Source organism: Lepidochelys kempii, chromosome 27 (genome assembly GCF_965140285.1).
Source record: "Lepidochelys kempii isolate rLepKem1 chromosome 27, rLepKem1.hap1, whole genome shotgun sequence".
Taxonomy (NCBI): Eukaryota; Metazoa; Chordata; order Testudines; family Cheloniidae; genus Lepidochelys; species Lepidochelys kempii.
Genome location: NC_136406.1, coordinates 14,838,195 through 14,859,855, shown reverse-complemented (window position 1 = coordinate 14,859,855; position 21,661 = coordinate 14,838,195). Strand labels below are relative to the sequence as shown.

The window sequence follows — 21,661 nt, the reverse complement described above, 5'->3', positions numbered from 1 at the left end:
AGCAGGCTCACTGTGATAGCACCAAAAATAATTAAAAAGACATCCAAGAATCACTTAGGGAAATTCTTTCAATATTGCCTTATTCAGACTAAGGCTATATCTAACCTTTACCTGTATCCTTGTCCTTGGCTTTGTACACTTGCCCATATGTTCCCTCTCCAATAATCCCAATGATATCAAATTTATCCACGCAGCGCTTCCCCCAGTCGCTTTCTGTCTGTCTCCTCTCACCATAACGAGGACAACAGATTCTGAAAAAGGGAAGATTAGTTTTAAAATCCCGAACAATAGGACTTGATCATAACTGCTTTAAATGGAAGTGAATTTTTTAAATTTAAATCCTAAAAATTAATAGACTGGAGAGCAATTTGGTCATCTTACCTATCCAACTTGTAACACAGGATTGTTCCTCAGACTACAGTATACCTTAAATCTAGATAGTAATTACCAACAAGCAAAGGGATACCATCACTTCCTTGGGGGGGACTGTTCTGTAATCTAACAGATTGCAGAGTTAGGAATTTTATACGGTGTGCTAGATCAGTGTTTCTCAACCTTTTTGATACCAGGGACTGGCTTGCTGCGTCAGGGAGATTTCAGGGACTGGCGCCAGGCCAAAGACCGGTTATTGAGAAACATTGCGCTAGATGGAGGTGCATTTTCTTTACTCAATACAGCAGGCATCACTAGACAAACATTTATATCAACCCATCCCACACAACAATATTAAATATCATACTAAGAACAGGAAAAAACATAATAAGAACAGGAAAAAAATTAACTATCCAAGCAACAAATGCCATCTTTAATTTAAAATGGCAACTACTGTACTCATTGTTTCAACCTGCTCTAAAATGAGGCCTGTAACAGGCTATTTCCATGGTCGCTTTCATGACTAACTCTCATTAAGTGCTATTTTGTAAATTTTTACTCCAATAGTCTTTAGTGAATTACACTATATAGTCCTATACCTCCTACAGGCAGAGTAGCCAAATGGGACTTTTTTCTATGCCCATCATCCGGCAGTGTTATGCTATATCAGGTCCCTACACTTAAAGAACAGACCTAACAATTGTACAAGACCAAAGAGCATAATTTGAACTCCATCCAATGTCATCCCTTATTTCTCCACATACAATGATCTAAAATAGGGATCAAGGGTTATGATGTATCAAAACACACTACTAAAAGGTTCTCAGTATGTCTCACCATTCTTCAGTTAGCCTGTACCTCAAATAAATGGATTTGCCCTGTCTTATGAACAGAGAATGATACACAGGATTCTGCTAAAGATCTTGTTACATTGCTCTTAATGTGAGTGGGGTTTGGACAGAAGCCAATTGGTATTCTTTACTGTAACATAATTCTTTCATAATTTTAGATTTGTTAAGTATTTGGAAATGAACATAGGACATTTGATTATTATTTAGGACACAATGTAGCAAATATGCCTTGGGAAAGGAAAGAAAATATAGAAGACGCTCCTAATTGTACAAAAGAGTTTATACTCTTGACGAATGCATAGTTCTCATTAGCGTTAAAGAAAGTCAAGTATGCCCACCGAGTGGAGAATAGATCACCAATACTTCACCAATGTCATGAGTGAAGGTATGTAGCCCCTTTTCCTGAACAACTGCTTCCTAGAAACACTGAAGATTCTACATCAGGTTGTTTGCCAGCCAGGTTTCTTTGGCTTCAGAAGGACAGGTCCTTTCCCAATTCAGCCACAATACTGTTTTCAAGGCAATTGTTAAATGAAAGTTTATGGGAATTTTCAAGGTGGACTAGGCTTATGGTGTACATGAAACACTCCAGTAATTCACACCATAGGAAGGATCATGTAATAGATTATAGAACAATGGGACCTGTCAGAACCTTGACAAAATAAAGTCTGAATTACAGGCAGGCATTGTGATGCAAATATGCTACATTTCACCTGCTCTTCCCCCCCCCCCCCCCCCCCAATCTGTAGCCCTTCTAGTTTGTTAATATTCAAATGGATGGAGAAAGGACCCCATTCTCCTGCATGGACAAACACCCGTGTTTAGACTGACAGACAGAGCCTTAAACCTGTCAAATGTGAACTAGAAACCCAAAGGAGTCAATGCAGCGAATAAAAGAAAGCCAGCACAACAGGGGTTTAGTTTCTTTCGAACGTTTTGGGTTTTTTTTAGAACCACAGTATCATGATTCAAGCCTGTCTCAGGTCAAATGATTTCCAGAAAAAATTATGGGTTGTCCAGAAGAGAGGTAAGTTGGGCTGTAAAACAGAACATGCCCCTTGAAGAAACATAAAACTGAGATCCTGAATATGTGTAGTCATTAAAAATCCGCTAGTACTTTTTGCACAGCTGGTAGCATTAACAGCAGTGTCCTGACTAGACTCCAACTGGGCATTTGCATTGTGCCTACTTACACTTCTCTCTTCAGATTCATCAAATACATTAGGAATTTTTTTTTCAACATGAAGTGACTTGCTAGGTTGCTGAGAACTGCTAAAACAGTTGCAGATTTAACCTCAGAGGTAGGTGCATTTTCATGATAGGGAAAACAGTTTCAATGTCCAATTTATAGCCACATTCTAAAACACTTTGGGATCTTTCTCGATGAAAGGTGCTATATAAACACAAGATCACCACCGTAAGAAGACACCGTTTAGAGATGCTAACATGCAGTCTGTGCAAACACTTACTTTGGTCTCTTTTTGAATGGTTGCTGAGGTGGTGTGACTGCCTTTGGTTCTGGAGACTCCGGGGGAGATGGATCCCCTCCAGGAAGCTCTGGAGGGAGCGGGAGGTCCATGAGCAAGTGTCGTGGTCTCTGCTCTCTCTCTTTCTTCACAAGTTTTGGAGGAAGAATCTCCTTTGGACTAAATCCCAGAAAGTTACAGCAAGTTAATACAATATGGTCAAACTTAAGATGCCACTTCAAATAAAGAGGATCACAGGCCAAAAGTTTCAGACTTGAGTGCCTGAAGTTAGGGGGCCAAGTATGGATTTAGGAGCCTAGCTCTAGACACTCAGGGTTAAAATTAAGCATCTTTCTTGTTTCAAAGCCAAAGTCAACATAGAAAAATACTAAATTAAAAACACAGTCCAGCCTCAAAAGACCACATAACTCTTTGCAACTAAAAGTCTCCCATGACAGTGGAATAAAAATTCTTAACATTATATAAACGCAACAACAAATTTGGGATATAACCTGTTATCTATTTATTGAGCCCTACTTCCCATCTCCTGTCTACTCATTAAAACAGATTTAAAGGCATGTTCTGATCCTTAAGCCCATTAATGGCCATTGCAAATCTATAACATGGAAGCAAAACTAACCATCTCTCCACTATATTGCTTTTAACTCAAGGACCTAACGCAAGGACAGAAATGGGGCAACAATAACTTCTGCATATTGCAGGTAGATCACCAGCTCATTTCTTCTTTTATTATGGTACCAATGGTAATGTAGTGTTATCTTTAACTAGTGGGAGACTGAAATGCAGAATCTAGTTTATCGGGGGGACACGGAAGGAGTATCAGGGAGAATTCCTGGATTTGAATAAATTGGAATTACAATCCAAGTTGAATGGCAGTAGGCAAGTCACATTATTCATAATACTTACCCTGTACAAGACTCCACCCTCCCCAGGAAAGGGAAAAGCTGTCTATTGAGAAATAGACAAGCAGCCTTTCTTGGATCATTCTTAGGGCAACCTGCTTGGGGAGGTTGATGCATGTCAGCATCAGCAGGTCTAAAATTCTGCTCGTCAGCACAAAGAAGCCAATGCAACTGAACTGATGGGAATAGAAAATTAGGAAAGTTACCTTACTCACTAGCCACTTCCCAACCTAGCTGAAACCTGTGATGAAACACAATGTATTCCACAAATGAATACAGAAGCAAGACATGGAAGGAGGTTTTGATTGAAGTACAGTACTTTCCCCTTTGGAATAACTGAGTTCTGATACTCTTTAAAGGAACAGACCAAAAAAAATTGTCTTTTTACTTCTACTGAGGTCAGCACATAGGTTTAGTGAACTAATTAGAAAAGCCCTGCTACTCCAAGTACTAGAGGAAAACTGTCACTGATATGTATCACTATGGCTGTTATAAGCCATGAAAGTAACAACAGACACAAGAGAAAGATCTATGGGCCTGCTCTTGCCCCTGTTTAAAAGTCACCCGAAGTACTGCAGTTAACTTAGAAGAGCAGGATTGCCCCGTATTGGTCAGTCTTAATGAAAGCAAAGAACCTCAGCGTTAAGGCTGACAAGAGGAGCCCTCAAAATGGGATTCAGATATGGGATCGAGCCGGCAGGCTAAAAATAGCAGTCTAAACAGGGGTGGCCCAGGCGGCAGCTCGGATTAGCCGCTCGAGTACAAACGTTCCTGGGGGCGCGGGCAGGTTTGTACTTGGGCAGCCAGCACAAGCTGCTGCCTGTGCTACCACTGGCTGCCCTGCTATTTTCGGCGCACTAGCTCAAGCATGTTCCCAGCTGCAGTGTAGACATACCTAAATGTCGGACGAAGGCACCTAACTCAAGTGCCACGTCTGAAAATCAGTTCTTGTGGTAGAGCCTGATAGACGTGGTCAAATTATCTCGCCAGCTTCATAGGTTATAAACAAGCTATTTGAAGAATATTTAAAAGTTATTTATTCGGATTCAGCGCCTAGTTATTCAGCCTGTGTGTGCCATTCACCATCAGGAGAAGCAGTTCCTGTTCCACCAACTGCAACGGAGCTTTACCCACTTTTGCTAGCAGGGAATTTGTTCTAGATCCGTAACATTATGCAGTGTTTTAACATGCTCCACACACCTTCATGCAAAAAAGCCTGAATTTGATACTTTTGCAGCTTGCTGGGAAGCGTATTTGCTTGACGGGGTTTTTGGGGAAGGATGAAGATGTGTTGCTCGGTAGCATCTGGAGAGGAGAGGCTTTTCTGGAGTTTTTTCATGGTTATCTGCTGACTGATGTAAACTGTCACCTTCGTTTGATTATTTAAGGCTGCTGGCTAGCTGGAGTTAATTTATTTGTATCTCAGAATTATGCTGCTAGGTGGCTATTTTAAATTTAGTTATGGTCAGGGCGCAAAGACATTTGCATAGCCATTCTTTTTTTTAAACACTAAATCTAAACAAACATCACCTCTGCATTACCTAAACCTGAGTGTTGCATACAGATGGAGTGGAAAACCTTAAAGATGAGCTGCAAAGCTTCAAAAAACCAAAACCCCATCAATACAAAGAACAAGGGAAATAAAATCCCATAACAGTAAAACAGCTGTAGCTGCTCTAAAAAACTGTAATTAGCACATCTCTTAGCTATTTTGGGGATAGTCATTACCTCCCAGAGATCCCAAGGAATTCAAGCTATGAGACTTAGAGTGACGTCAGCCATCACATGCCTAAAATGATTCTAAAACCTTCGTTTCCACTCCCTCCTCATGCCCTCCCCTGTAAGATGAAACATCTCATGCTGCATCTGAATGCAAAGGTGAATCCTTTGCAATGATACATCGTGAGTCTTTTTAGCATTACACAAGCATGAAGAGAAAGGTACAAGAATCTTTATTTACTCATCTGAGCTGCATTTTGTACTTGGGTAACTCCAATGGGATTCTAAACTTCATGCTTGCCATAGTCTTAGAAATCGAGAAGGGCATGTGTTTTTTCCACATGTTGGAAACAGAATAAAGAAACCTACTTAAAGAAATTTTGTTCACCATCAACAAATAGTTATAAGTGATTGAAAACAATGTCCTGTGCATGGTCAATGTGTCATTTGCAACTAACACCTGCTAACCCTAATGAAGTGGCTTTATTTGTTTGCCTCCTCTTTTTTCAAATGAACTGGCTGGCTGAGAACTTGTTTGCCAATCTTTGGGTGGAAATATATTCTGCAATTATGTTATAAATCTCTCAAAATACACAATGGTAGTGGAGGTAAAATGAAGAAACTGACAAAGCTGCAAGTCAACCTTGAAAGAGTAATCAGCCACTCATCTGGGGACACATACAATATTAGCGTGGCAGCGATGAAAATAAGAGGTGTGTGAGTTTGTGGTAAAGTTTATGATGCTTTACAAGGCTGGCTTAACTATACCAGAGCTGACTCAATAGGCTATAGGCTATTACACCATGTTAGCAACCACAGCATTATGTTTAGTGTGTACTTTTCCAATACAAGTACTGGTCTAGATACCACATTAAGGCTATTCTTTCCACTCTCACTGCTATTTAAAAAGCTGAACAACACTAAACCAAGTGCTGTTTGTGAAAGACAACATAAGGTTGCACTGGTCTAAACTTTTATAACGTATTGTAATGATCACAATTACAGCAGTACCTTGCTAATACTAATGCCTAAAAGATCGATTGAGAACAGTAAGTGAACAAAGAACATATAATGAACTTTGTTCACGTAAGAAGTGGTAATAATACTTCAGAATATACTAGTAGATTGAATTGTTTTACATTATGCAAGAGTAATTAAGTCTCATATTAAGATATCCCAGTACCTCTTTACTGAGAAGTAGAGAGAGAGCAAGGGTTTTGGTGAGCAATTTAGTAAAGTAAAAAATAGTGAGGACCTAATGTGGAATCATTCACAAATTACAAAACTTCAAGAAAGTATTCTGCCATGACAAAAAAGTTTTTAATCCTTTTTCAGTTGCTTCTATTTCCTTTGCCCTGGTTTATACAGATAATTTCCATCACCATAAAAAGCGAGTGTTTGGAGTCATCTAGGGGATTAGTTGAGTAATCTATCAGATCTCAAAATGATTGGAGTAGCAGTCAATACTACAGCTCACTTGGGAAAGGACTCAGTCTTGACATTCTGCTTAGGGCTCATCTATAAGTGAACTCTCAGGAGAATTAATTAGAATTGATTTAAGATGTGAAATTAAAGTAGATTGGTTAAACTGCATTAAACCCCTGTGTGACACAATCAAAATTAAGGTAACTTTTATTTTGAATAAGAGTATCCACACCTGGGTTTAATTTGGTTTAAGTAATCCACTTTAAAAGTTAACTTGGATTAATTTCCTGAGCATCCCTATGTAAACAAAACCCCTTAGAGATAGACAGTAAAGGGTTACCCTCTTCCACATTAAAATTATATAACAATGTAATTAGATAAGCAGCATGGGGCACAGATAAAGAACAGGTTGCACGTAAAACCACAGGGTGAATTACCATTAAAACTACTGAACTACGCATGGTTTCCTTATTCCCAACAACCCACCTCCCAGATATGCTACTTAACTTCTGAGATTCTTTTATTTTCTGTCTATGGCCTTGCTTACAGGACACAGTTGCACCAGGTGCAATTTTAAAGCAGCTTAGTTAGTCTGAGGCAAACTTCTGTCGACACTCTTAGTTCAGTTTATTATAAATAAATAAAATACTACCTAGTTCTCATATAGTACTTTTAGTTTAGCTTAAATCAATTAGCAATTGATTAAAAAACCCAATGTAAATTAAAGCAATGCAATTTGTTTCAGGTAGACAAGGCCTGCATGTCCGAACAACATGCTGCAAGTGCGACACTGCTTTGTGTTGTCCTCTCCTATAAGTCACATGCTCTTTCCTGTTACTTTAACACAGCTTTTTGGAGCATTCCAGTTTTTATAATAATTCAGGACCTTCTCTTGCAAGTTGCTGCACGTAAGAGGATCCCTTCTCCCATGTGAAGCCCCACCTTCTCCCATATTTTTTTTTTAACTGTTTTTTTAAAAAAAGCCTCTAAACTTCTCTTCCTCACCGAGATTTTGTGTTAGTTTCAGCACGGAATCATAAGCCCCTCCAAATAGCTATTCTGGATGGAGAGACGGACAAGAAGATAACATTGTGAACGACGACGTGACAGGGCATTTAGTTATGAGTGGTGTTTTCAGTAGAATGGCACAGGCTTCAACAGAATCAAGTACAAAACTAGGTATCTTCTAGGAAACATATACAGGGTAAAGGAAGAGTCACCAAGCTAAAAATAAAATCTCTTCTCTGTAACGTGTTAGTACAATGTATTCCAACCCAAGCAGAACTGAGGTTTCCACATGACCTTACCTATCTAAGTCATCTTCCCCGAGCAGAATAGGTGGGAGCGGGAGTGGAGGCAGCGTTGAAGTCTTCAGGTGTGGGATAGCAGCCGTCACAGACACCTGTGGTTTTGTAGAGACCTGGACAGAGGGCTGAGAGTTTGCCTGAGTGGACAAAGCAGATGTTCTTGAGTGGGAAGAAGATGGCAAAGAGGCTGGGACTGAAGTAGGGACCTGAACAGAAGTCAGCTGGGAAAGCGGTAGAGGTGGAACAGCTGGTGATGGAGGCAAAGGAGGCAACGGGGGAATCTGAGGTGGCGGCGTAGTCGTTGGTAGAGGTGGGGGAGGTGATTTTATTGAGGGCAATGGAGGTGGGTTCTCCTTCTCTGTTGTCTCTGTCTCTTTTGGAGTTGCAATCTCCTCTTTCGCTACTACAGACTTGGAGTCTTTTGTTCCCATCGGTTTTGAGTCTTTAATTGGAGCTGCATGCTTCTTCTCAGAGTTCTCGTCTATCTTGGTTTTTATTGGCTCCAGAGATGTTTTAGTCTCTGCATTTATGTGTATTAAATTAACCAGTTCCGTGTCGGAGGCCGATTTTTCAGATTTAATGATTTTGGGTACCTTTTTAGACTCCGCCCCTGTCTCCTTAACCTCAGATGAGCTGTTCTCTTTTATAGACAGAAAAACAGGGGAGTTCTTTGCCTCCTTCCCATCCACCTTCGCTGCTGCCGCCGCTGCTGCAGCTCGTTCCTTCTTTTTCCTGCTGAGCTCTGCTCCCAGGCTGGAGTTCAATGGTAGCCTCGCAGGCGATATACTGGAATGACGACTACGTGAACCGGACCTCTGCTTTTTACTGTGAGATGATGAGTGTCTTGAATATACAGGACTTCGACTTCGGGACTTCACAGACTTCCTATGGAAAGAGCAGGAAGCAGAAAACTGAGATGCAGTCTAATGCATACTCTGTTAGTTACTGAAATTAACATATAGGGATAGCCCTCTTGAAAGACAAGAGCATTCATAAATTGTCAACTCCATTTCTGACCATACCCAAGGCTTGTCTGAGGACACTTAAATTAAGGATACCAGTTTGATGACACTTGAAAATTATCCACCATCTAGGGAGCTTCCAAGGTCAAAGATCTTGCTGCTTACAAATCAACAATTAAAATAACAGAACCGCAAGATGACGGTTAGACAAACCCCAAGTTGAAGAAGAGATAACACATGCACAGTGCTTGACTGGAGGATTTTAGTTGAGAGGATGAGCTGACAGTTTACGAATCTTTCGGGGCAGTAGAGCAGGAGGGAAAACACAATGATAAGACATGAGTATTGCTTGTGGGAATGTTCTGCACAACCTTGCGGCGTTGATCAGTGGTGTTACAGTAAGGCAGTGATACTCAGACCTCAGTGGCTAAGGAATCAAACTAGCAATCAACATTACCCAAAATAGACACAGTAGTGTGAATTCATTGTTTCATTCACTATAGTATTATATATTCACTCACACAGTGTTTTAATATCATATGCTGCACAGAGCCGCAGGAGACCCAATCAAGAGCTACTTGCAGCTCAAGAGCCTAAGTCTGAGTATCACTGCAATGAGGCATTCTCCTAGTGAATGCCACTTTTGCCCACAGAACATCCTCACTCCAAGTAGAGGTTTTACTATTACCATAAGTGCATTTGTACATTGCAAGTCAGAAAGACAATTTGAGGCTTTCACCCTGATTTAGACATGTTCAGAGATACTCTAAGCCTGAATTTACAAAAAGTGAGCTACAATTTATTACATAGGCAGAGATATTAAATGAATTTGGAAATCTGCACCGTAGTGTGAGCCACAAATAAGGAGAAAAATGCCTTCCTTTAAAGTACACGAGCTGAATAGAGGATAAACTTGGATTAGGCACAAGTCTGCAGTATCTGTGAACCTAGTGGAGATTAGGAATGAAGATTCATTGGAAAGACTGGAAATAAAAACCAAACAAACAGAAAACTGGTATTTTCAATTTACAGGTCAGTGAATATTTTCTCCTTTTTAAGGAAGATTGGGATTTTGCAAGTCATGGGACAGTGTATTTTAAGAGGAGTAATGTGGAAATGATCGACTTTAATGATCTGGAAGACACACGTTACTAAAAAATAAAAAAAATCTTGAAGTCAGACTCTACCCTTGCTTAGTTGAAATCATGTTCACAACTGATTTTTATTCTATGATTTATTCAAACCTAGAGTTCTCTGACCACAGTAGAAAATATAGCATGATTTTAGATCATGGTTAAAAGAAATTCCCTTTTCCACACAGCTCAGAAAACATGTAATAGCAACTGTGTTTAAACATGGAAGCTGTTAGCAGATTTGTCAACTATAATTGAAATGCAGTGTAAGAGACTAATATAATTTGCATAAGATAAGAGAATCACAATTTTAAACAAATATTCTGACAACATAAATGCTTTAAAAATAAGCTGAAGGATAGAAATGGCTTATTTTAAAGCATTTCACTAGACATTTGTGACTGTAGTGGCCAAATATCAATGTGACTAAGTGGATCTTACCTTTAGTCTTAAAGAAAAAAAACAGCAATAAGAGTATAAAAAAAGTCAAGACTTATTTCAGATCCTGTCTTCAATGTTCATGGAAGTTGTGCTTAAACAGAAGCTGGCAATATGCCTCAAGCTGGTATGTCATCTTCAGGGGACTCTGGATAATCAGTTTAACTGTCACACACACAGGCAGAATTTGCCATTTGGATAGTAGTTCACTTTCCACATCCCGCTGCAAAACTGTCAAGAGCTGAAATAGCTAGCAGCATGCTTTCACTGCACTCAGAGGTCACACTTGCAGACTTTGCTGAGGACAACATTCCTAACTGAACTTGTATGACATGGTTAGCTGCAAACAGAGCTAACTTAATTCTAAACTAAAAGAGCACTGAATCATGCACTAAATCCCAGCTACAAGTGATTCATAACATGGATCTGGAAACCTTCCCCTCCACAGGCAATATTAGCTTTTGTCACTGCTGACTGAATTGAAATATGTTTTAAGAGAAGCAAATATATACAGGAAGTTTTGTAAGGTGTTTCCCCTGTCTAGTGTAATCACTGAGTAACTTTATCTCTGACCGAGAGGTTAGTGATTTGCCCTCACACATCACCTTTGAAACCAACACTGCACTGCAGATTACCTAGTTTATAGGACTTAAAAAGGGAGGAAAAGCTCCCAGCTTTAGAGATGTTCAAGATTTTCTTTCCAGCTATAGCGGAATGGTTACAAAATTCCTGTTATTTCTAATGCAGGAAACTGGACGTGTAAAATGCTACCCACGAGGCCCGTGAATTAAGACAAAGGTATCAGTGGGAGAGAATGGGAATGGCTCACTAAACAAGACCAAAGCACTCTGGGAACAATCAGAGCGGTACCAAAGAGATCGTTGGAGGAATAACTGATAGAAATCTCTAGCCCTATCTATACTATGAAACTGGAAGTTGCTAAGAGTTGTTAGCAACAGTTTCCCCTCAGCCAGTGATGAATGCAGAACAAGAGATGATAGAGAGAGCACAACTGGACACTTCCAGAATGCCTGTCACCTGAGGCTCTCAGAGCAATTTAAAAACATTAAGCATACCTCACAGGTGAGGTTATTTGGCATTATTCCCCCATTATGCAATGGAGAAATCACAAGCATAGTGCTGAAGTGAAAGTTAGTGGCGAAGGTGGGACTAGGACTCAGGCATCTTGACTCCTGGTTTCTTGTTTTAACCACTAGAGCAGGGGTGGGCAAACTTTTTGGCCTGAGGGCCACATCTGGGTATGGAAATAGTACGGTGGGCCATGAATGCTCATGAAATTGGGGTTGGGGTGCTGGAGGGGGTGAGGCCAGAAATGAGGAGTTCAGGATGCGGGAGGGGGCTCCGGCTGGGGGTGTGGGCTCTGGGGTGGGGCTGGGGGTGTAAGAGGTGCTCCAAGCTGGGACCAAGGTGTTCGGAGGAAAGGAGGGGTATCAGGGATGGGGCAGGGACACGGGGTGGAGGGGATGAGGGCTCTGGCTAGGGGTGCAGGCTCTGGGGTGGGGCTGGGGATGAGGGGTTTGGGGTACATGGGGCTGGCTCAGGGTGCAGGCTCCGGGCGTCACTTACCTCAAGCATCTCCTGGAAGCAGTGGCATGTCCCCCGCCCGGCTCCTACCCGGAGGCACAGCCAGGCGTCTCTGCTGCACGCTGCCCCTTCTGCAGGTGCCGCCCCTGCAGCTCCCATTGGCCACGTTTCCCAGCCAATAAGAGCTGCGGGGGCAGCGCTAGAGGCGGAGGCAGTGTGTGGAGTGGAGCCCCTGGCTGCCCCTACATGTAGGAGCCAGAGAGGGGACATGCCACTGCTTCCATGAGCCGAGCAGAGCAGCCCCCGACCCTGCTCGCCGGCTGAAGCACAGGAGCGGGGCAAGTCTCAGACCTTGCTCCCCAGCAGGAGCTCAAGGGCCGAATTAAAACATCTGGTGGGCCGGATGCAGCCTGCGGTTTGCCCACCCTTGCATTAGAGAAACTACCTCAAATTAAACCTTCTAAATCCAGTTCATGGACATCTGACAATACATGATTTTGTGCTGCACACCAGTGACTATGGCGCGCATACAAACCCAGAAACTAAAATCTCATAACAGTGTACAAGCCCACATCCATCAAGTGGGGTGTTACCTGAATTCTTTCTCTTGGCTACAGCTGCAATGGCATGGTTACTACAACTGCTATAGAGAACAACAGTGATTATATCTGTTACTTTCCCTCCCAACCAAAGACTCCACATTTCCTCCTTAACCAAAAGCAGTTTGTTTGGGGGGCCCACTTGGAATGTGACCCACAGTGTGCTTTCTGCATCAGGGACATTCCAGTATTTAGTTCACCATCTTCCTTCTCAGACTACATTTTGGGAATGGGGAGGTAAAAGAATCACTAGGAAGGATTTCACCCTCAGCCAATGAAAAAACATCAGTGCCACAGGAAAGACTCTTTCCTCCCCCTCTGAGGAATTTACACTGAACTTTCCTCACTGCATGGAATGCAGGTTCAGTGAAGCAACAACTAACACAAGCAAACTGAAAATCAGAACTCCTGTGTGTAACAGTTAGAAAGAAAATAAGGTCTGAACATTTCCCTCTGCTCATTTAAGTGCAATATTGTACTTTGGGGTAGCCATTTTCCGAAAGCTTCTTGCACACTCAGTTGACTCTTTATTTCTTGCTTTGTGTTGCTCATTGAAACCGAGCTTTGATTAAAAAGAGTGTGCTATAAAAAAAACTGCAGACCAGCTTTAAGAGAAAGGGGCGGGACTGTGGTGGGTTATCAATTTAACCCTAGATTCAAAGAATTTGAAATAAACAGAGTGTAAACAAACAGTAACCTTTGGAATTTTTTTGGGTTTGGTTAACCAGCTAAGTGCTGTACCAGAAAGGTGTCCTCGAAAACTTTCCCACATGGCTATGCAAGTTCACGGAAGCACATTCAAAGCTGCTTCCATGAAACCAGGTTCAGAAAAAGTGATCTTCACTTCACAGGAGTAACTAGCATTATACAGACTAAGGGGAGGAATGGAGGGAAAACACAGAGCTTTAGGATCCCACTGATTCCTCTACTACCCTCCAACCAATAGCAACCCTCTTGCTGGTTAAGGAAGAGTAGATACACACCTTTAACAGAGCCTACAAGCACAGCCAGAAAGGATACACAAGGCATCTGTCACCCAGTAGACTTTTCTAAGGGGCTTAAAAGCGCATAGTCTGTGAAAGCAATGTCTTCGTTCCCCCCCAATATATATACATTTTTACATGGAGATGTCTCCACTAGGATTTTATATCAAGATGGCTAAGGGACAGGTAGCTTTTGCTTCCATGTAGCTAGTCAAATAAATTCCAGATGGGGGGAGAATAGGGTTGACCTCAGTGAGCTAAATTGAAGCAAAAATTACCAATGTCTTATCGCCACTAGGATTTTACACTGAGATAACTATTTGCTGTGAAGACAAAGGCAATGTTCTTAGCCCATACCAGCCCTAATTTTCATTGGAAAGCCTACTCCCTAAACGTTGAGAGAAGTGGATGTGGTTTTAGGGCTCAATTCCACAAGCAAGGAGTTCAATGGGACTACCCACATGAGAAGTACCAATCACATGGATAAAGATTCCCAAGACCAATCTCCTTGCTCACAGCTCCCAATGGAATCCAGGGAAGCAACACAACTAACATTGTACATGTTGTTTTGACAGTTTACCCTAAGGGCTTACTTCTTTCAAGTTCAGTTTAGAATTATGATAAAGCTATACCCATAGTTCCATAACACACATGCTGTGAACTGGAAGTTCATGGAGACACAAGCTTTAGATTGAAAAATAATGTTAGGCTACCTACCAATCTGTACTCAAAATACTCTTGATTACTATACATCTGAAATAAAATGCAGCACTATTACTAATTTCAAACAAAAATAGGCATTTTTTGTGTGTGTGTCAAAGTTACTGGTGCATAAAGAGAAAAAAATACATCTGTTCCAAAATAAAAAAGTTACCTAATTACTCTTCTAGAATGCCAAGGAGCTATTTAAAACAAATGGAAGCAAATGATCCATAACTGAGCAGAACACAGCCTGAGAAAATCAACTTTAAACTAGAAAGAAGCAACTTAAATACGGTCAACTAATTATGATGAAAGAAAAAAATTAATCAGCTCAGAGTGAGATATGCTCTGAATTAAACAATCCTTCTGACAACTGCGATAAATCTCTTTCTTAGAATTTTGATCAAAGTTTCCAGAACGTGAGAGCTTTTTAAAGTACATTTAGTGCTAATGAAAGGTGCTGGATTTTTATCGCTAGAAATTTAGATACTTTCTACAGAACACTCACTAGTGCAAACTTCCCCACAATGCTTCACTCGTATTCTGCAGGAGCCACCTCTACAGGCAAGTGTAATTCAATCCTAATGGCTCATTCAGTATTGGCCTCTTTGCTGAGGCTGCCAACACGGAGGCTGATCAGTGCCAACAATGGCGGTGCTTTTTAAGATGCGGATATCTATCAAAAGGGAACTGTAACGAGCCCATCAAACTCACACAGACCAGTGAGGAGCCCTTGGCAGTAAGAAGTGAACACTAATTACCTGGGCCAGACCTGAATAGATGATCTAGAGGGTCAATCACTCGCAACCCCAGAGCCATCCAATCTCCCCCCAACACATAAGAGACAACATAGAGATCACACACCTGGCTACTGGACTTCGGCTCACTGACCGCTTGGCAACAAAAGGACTGCTCGAGCGCCTTCGGCTGTATGGGCTGGGTGACCTCCCGCTGTACGACCCACTTCCTCTCTCATAACTGGATGAGCGCCTCCTGTTGTACGGGCTGACGGACCTCTGTCTCCTACTGTAAGGACTAGGAGACCGAGTATTGGACTGGTATGCTACAGGTTCCTTGTAGGGTGGGCTGACCGACTGCCTGCGCGATGAGCCACCGGGGCTCTTCTTGTAGGAATCATAGTTGCTGGATGTATGCGACCGTGGAGGGCTGAGATCATATTCTTGGGTGTAGGATGCTCCTGAGGGGCTGTCATCCTGTTTGGGGCTGTCAGCCCATTTCCTGTGGGGACTCCTGGATTTCCGTTTTGGACTATCAGTTGCTTTGTAGCTTTTCAGAGTGTCCCTTTTCCGATGGCTTTTACTGCGGTCTTTGTGCCCAGACTTCAGCTCCCGCTCTTTTCTGGACTTCTCCTTGTGTGCTTTGGCCGACCTGGACTCCTTGTTGCTGCTTCTTGATGGCTGTGACTTAAAATGTTCCTCATTCTCCTCATTGAGTCTCTTGGAGGTCCCCGACACCCGGTCCTTGGTGGACCCTGACTTGCTGGACACCTCCTGATTCTTTTCCAGTTTCTTCTCTTTGTCCACCTGCTTACTCCTGATCAGCTCCCGAATACGCTTGTGCTGGTGGTGCCGGTGCTTGTGCAACCTGTCGCTCCTGTCTGAACTTCCTTTCCTCTCATCATTCTCCCTTCTTTCCAGCTTGAGGGCCACATCGTCTGAGAAGGTGTCCGAGTCGGAGCTGATGTCGTCATACTCCACCAGGGGCTTGATCATTGCACCCAGTGGTGCCGCCGCCTCTTGAGCCACCAGCGGCGAATCTTTGGAGTGCTTGGACCTGTGCCTCTTGTGTCTGGAGACCAGCCGGTGCCTCTCCTTGCTGTTCGAACTGCCACTGCTGGATGTCTGCTGCTGCAAGGACCCCCCTCCTCCTCCATCCTTCTTGCCCCCATGTCTCTCTGGATTTGGCATTCCTTCTCCACTGTGCTTGGAAGAGGGGAGGGGGGAATCCTCCAAAACCCCCAAACTTTAAACCCCAGTCACACACACACACACCCTCCCGCTACAGGCCTCTCTCCTCTTTCCCTGGCTCTCCTTTCTCCTCCCACCATTCACAGCCACTTGCCCCCGCTGCCTGTCCTCCCTGCTTCTAGCTCTCGCCCTGCTTCATGGGGTGCAGCTCTTTGGATCAGGCCCCGGGGTGGGTGGCGGGGGGAGGGGCCTTGACCTCACAGGGCCCCTAGGCAGGAAGCTAAAGGGCCTGGAAAGCCCCCGGGAGGGGGGCCTGGGGAGGAGGGTGGCTGGGCCCTGGAGCGGGCGCCCTGGCCTGGGCAGAGGGTCGCCTGGGCAGGGGCCCCCTGGGCCTCTGAGCAGGTCCCTAGGCCCGGCTCCCTGAGTGGCTCCCGACGCGGAGGGTCCCCGGATCCCGCCCCCTCGGCCGCGGCGCGGCGGGTGCCCGGCTCGCGGCCCCCTTTGTCCGCCCCGCTCCCGGGGCCGCCTCCCCTCTCACTTCCCAAAGCGAAACGGCACCGCTTCCAAGGGGGCAGCCGCCAACTCGCGCGAGACTCCCGCTCTCGCGCGATGAGCGAAGCCTCCCCGCCTCGCTCGCCCAAACGCCGCGAGAAACTCCGGCCGGGCCCGCTCAAACCTCGCGAGAGCTCCGCGCTGGGCTCCGCAACAAAACTTTATTGAGCGACCTGGTGACGCCGTCAGAGAAACAAGCGAGCACAAGGCGGCCTCTCTTTTTAACAAAACTTTATTGAGGAGCCAGGCGAGCTGTTCGGACAGCTCCTCCCCCCCCTCCCCCAAACAAAACTTTATGGAGATGCAGAGTGTGGACAAATCGCTAGGGCCCTGCCCCAAACACACTTGTGTTCAGGTGTCAGAGTGGCAGCCGTGTTACTCTGGGTCCGCATCTGTATCAGGAGCACCGTGGAACGCCCTCTCCAGCTCCAGAGGGAGCCTGAGGGCCTTGCAATGGGCGGCATGAAACACATACCAAGCACGCCCCCCCCCAGCAGTGCCCCCAGGCAGGGAGGGGATGTGTGAGTCAGTGCCTGTCGAGGCCCAGCTTCATGGAAAGAGAACCCAGGCATCCTGACTCCCAGTCCCTTGCTCTAACCACTAGACCCCACTCCTGTTCCCAGAGCCAAAAACAGAACTGAGGAGTCCTGACCCGCAGTGGCTCTAAACCCCAGATCACACTCCCCTTCAAGCTGGAAACAACCCAGGAGTTCTGACTCCCAATCCTATGGTTCTCACCCCCTAGACAATTTTTTGACATAGACAGTGAATTCCTGCAGTTCTTACAACACAGGCTGCAGGTCCTTGGCACCCTTTGAGAAACAGGCCCTGCGTGTTTCTACCCAGAAACTGAAGCACTCAAAATCAGTGGGGAGACATCGGAACATTTGTCTTGCCTATCACTCAGACAATTTGTCACTCCAGAGTATGTGGTGTAGTTGTAGCCGTGTCAGTCCCAGAATATTAGAGAGACAAGGTGTGTGAGATAATATATTTTATTGGATCAACTTCTGTTGGTGAGAGAGACAAGCTTTCAGCCAAGAAGAGCTCTGTTTGGCTGGAAGCTTGTCTCTCTATCCAACAGAGTACTAAAAGATACTACCTCACCCACTTTGATTCACTTCAGTGGACATTTTACCTGAGTAAGGACTGAGCAAAAGTTGGGTGAAGGCCTCCAGATTTGGCTGATAGTGAGGAGTATAGTAAGGGCCTTTAAATGCCAGTTTTAAAACTTTAAATCAAATAGAAAAAGCAAGTAAAAACTCCCTGCCTTCCCTCTGATAAAAAATACCCCCTTGCAGTTTCCATCCCTGTCTTATTCTAAAGAGAAAAAATAGTGAAAAGGACTATTTTGAGACTTGAGTGCTACACATGATGGATTGGGGATCAGTGCTACTGAATGATATAGCAGTGGCCGCAGCAATGCACCATTAAATCTGTTGGAAACTGTAAGGTTTGGACTGTTACTGTAGAAGGCAGATGTAGTTTTGTATCATGGTCACATCACTTAAAGGCAATTTTTCAAAAGCTCTGAAATATTGTGATTAGTATTTATTCAATTTGCATGTATGTATATATGGCTTCCATGTAGCCATGTCAGCATTTTGAACACAGCCTTCTGCCTATAATAGTTGTTTGTATCTCATTATAGACCTCCTTGACTATATTCTCTAGGCCATAAAATTGCCTTTAGGCTCATATTTTACAGACTTTAAAAACAAATCTATGCTTTGTTTTTAAGTTAAAGGATGGCAAAAGAAATACAAATAGTTTGTGGTTTATGGCTGCTTTTGCTCCCACCTCCCCTACTAAAAGCCCCAATTCTGCAATGAGCTCGGTATGGAAAGCCCCTTATGCCCACATAGAGTGCCACCAACTTCATAGTTTTTAAGGCTAGAAAGGACTATTGTGATCATCTTGTCTGCTTTCCTTGTCTGCTTTTTAACACAGGCCACAGAATTACAACCAATAATTCCAATATCAAGGCCAATAACTTTTGGCTGAAGTAGACTATATCTTTTAGAAAGACATCCAATCTTGATGTAAAGACTTCAAGAGATGGAGAATCCACCACTCCTCTCAGCAAGCTGTTCCAATGGTTAATAGTGTCCCACCCCACATATTGTTGTTAGCAAATCTGCACCTAATTTCCAGTTTGAATTTGTCTAGCTTACATTTCCAGCCATTGGATCTTGTTATGCTTTTGTCTGGTAGTAAAGGTTTTTTTAATCTATCAGAAATCTTCACATATAGGTACTTCAAAACCACAATCAAGTCACCTTCTAACTTCCTTTTTGGGACACCTACCACATGGAGCTCATTACAGGATCAGGGCCTCACTAATATCCTGGTAGACAGATGACCTCCTTGCACCCTGATTTTATTCTTCAATTTGATCCGCTATAATGTGTGTTTGGTTCCACAGAGAGCACTGTGATTTATTACAAGATTGTAATGAGCTGGCCTGTATAAGTGTTCAACACAGTTCTCTACTGGATGGAATCAGACCTGTGCATCAGAGGCCCTATACTGCTAACAGCTGAAGGAGATTCTCCTTTAGTTTACTTGGTAGAATGCAGTGCTTTCTGGAGCAGAAGGATATGAGTTCTACCTCCACATGTCATGAATTTCAGAGTGATTATTCTGTAAAAAAAAGTGACAACCATTATGGTCCTAGGTAGCATTTTCCCCCATTTGTATTGCATTGGCAAATCTACTAGTTTTATCAGGACAGTTTTCCATTACTTTTTTGTTAAATATTAATTTATTTGTATTCACTACCTCACATGGGTACGTGTTAAGTCATATGTACCCTGCACCATAGGCCATTGAATGGGGATAAATCTCTTTCCTTGGGGAAAGAGAGAATCCTATCCCATTCACAAAGATTGCCTGAGCTGCCACTCTTGGAGAAGAGGGTCTTCAGCTGTGGCTTATTAACAGAACGTCAGTGCCATAAAGAGGGAAGGTATGAAAGTAGGCTGGATTGCCCCAGGGGGAGAGAAGAGTGCTTGCCTATCTGTCTGTCTGTCGGCGGTTAAAATCAACTGCTTAGGCAAACTCTCCTAAGAAGAGATCTTTGTTTGTCATATTGTAGGAGCGAAGCAGGTATGCTTCTTGGATTCTACAAAAGGGCATCTTTCTGTTTACTCTACAAGGAGCTAGAACTATGCATTTGGGCCTGATGGGGAGTGTGGCTGCCTACAAAAAACTAGATACTTGACGCATTATATCCTGCTCCAAGAAGAATGATACGCGCTTGGGATATTTTCTTCCCCATGCTCTTGTATTGTTTCCCCTTTAGGGGACTAGTGACCCCTTATTTTTGGGTGTTGTGAGCTTTCATGCCTGTAAAGTTCTTTGAGGCCTTCTGATGAAAGCCATCTGTTGTAAAAGCCAAGCAATGTTCAGCTGCAGAAGACCTAACTCAATGAAAGGGAGCAACAATAGCCACTGGATAAAAATAATGTAAAAATAGTTAATATATTTTGAGGACTTGTGTTATTTTACATAGATTTTTCTAATTGTAAAGGTGCCTAACATAGCCTCTTAAAAACCTTCTTTGGGGAGAAAGGTGTAAAACCTATAATAAGTTTAAAAGCTCATTTTAGATGTGTTTAGAACTGTAACTGTTAATGTAGGGCCTAAACTTTTTTGTCTACTGGTTCCTGTAGCAGGAAGAAGAACAGGAGTACTTGTGGCACCTTAGTAGGAATTTACAGATCAGATAAATTACACATTAGATACATAGTGGGTGAAGTAATGTCTTTCACCAACAGAAGCTGATCCAGTAAAAGATAAGTTGTTTTGAATGTACACAACTCTTCTTAGGTGTGGGGCACGTACTCAACAGTGTCCTAGCAAAATACAAAGTGGTACAAATTGGTATAAGGAGTTAATGCCTGTTGCAAGAAACCATTCAAGATGAAGTGACCCACTACCCAGGTTTGTATTTTGAGGGTGGTGTGTAGGTTTTTGATGAGGATTAAGAGGTCAGATAGGGAGTGATCATTTTGTGAAAAGTATTTACTTACAGCTGATATAGTGTTTTTGTCTCACCATTTTTCTGAGTGAACTCATTGGAGAGCTCATTTCAACTACATTGTTGTTACTGGAGCATTTAGTGCACTGGATGAAATACGTTGAATGATGTGATAGGCATGTATAGGACCCATGGATCTTGAAAAGTGTGTTGGGGCACAGTATTAATCTTGTCTCTTTCACCAGCAAAAGTTGGACCAATAAAAGCTATTACCTCATTCATCTTGGGACATATGTGGCTACAGTACTGTGAATTAGGCCATACCCAATGAAACCACTAATTCCTCAAGTCTCTTCTTGCCCCATTTTATAACCCAACAGTAGGTTCAGGCTGGATTACTATAGTCAGTGGAGGCTGCTTTTGCAGCTTCCTTCATAACCCCTGCACATCACCTGTGATATTAAACTTACTTTGTAAATGAATAAAATAAGTCTGTTAACTGTCCCATTTTAGACATGAAATTTTCTGCCTCATATTGACATGCGGTATCTTGTATCATAATGGTAAAGTGCTATCTGAAACAGGGAATTATGAAGCTGAAGTTACAGCAATGTTGTTTCGGCCTAAGAAAAGAATCCTGTCTTGTCTAAAATAACTTGCCCTGCTTTTGCATTACTTATGTTAAGTCTCTTAGCTGTTGGGATGGTAGGTTTTGAGATGTGTGCTACCCTTCCCCCAGCAGTAACCACGATTTGCTGCTTCAGCTATTTTACA

At 43.0% G+C, this 21,661-nt stretch overlaps 1 protein-coding gene across 6 annotated transcripts in view; it reads right to left on the bottom strand.

Moving 5' to 3' along the window:
- CDK12 (cyclin dependent kinase 12) overlaps positions 1-16,951 on the bottom strand; it is a 72,612-nt gene extending 55,661 nt beyond the window's left edge. For 5 of the 6 annotated variants that reach the window (XR_012156417.2, XM_073326205.2, XM_073326201.2 and 2 more), the window contains exons 1-4: positions 15,290-16,951; positions 8,064-8,948; positions 2,693-2,869; positions 112-251 (exon numbers count right to left, since the gene is read on the bottom strand). Coding sequence is in view for 5 of the 6 variants with exons in the window: in XM_073326205.2 (XP_073182306.1) it covers positions 112-251; positions 2,693-2,869; positions 8,064-8,948; positions 15,290-16,353 (2,266 nt within the window). In the remaining variant the exon portion in view is untranslated. The remainder of the gene's footprint in view (positions 1-111; positions 252-2,692; positions 2,870-8,063; positions 8,949-15,289) is intronic. The other variant, XM_073326206.2, reaches the window with a different exon arrangement.
- Between the last annotated feature and the right edge of the window lie 4,710 nt (positions 16,952-21,661).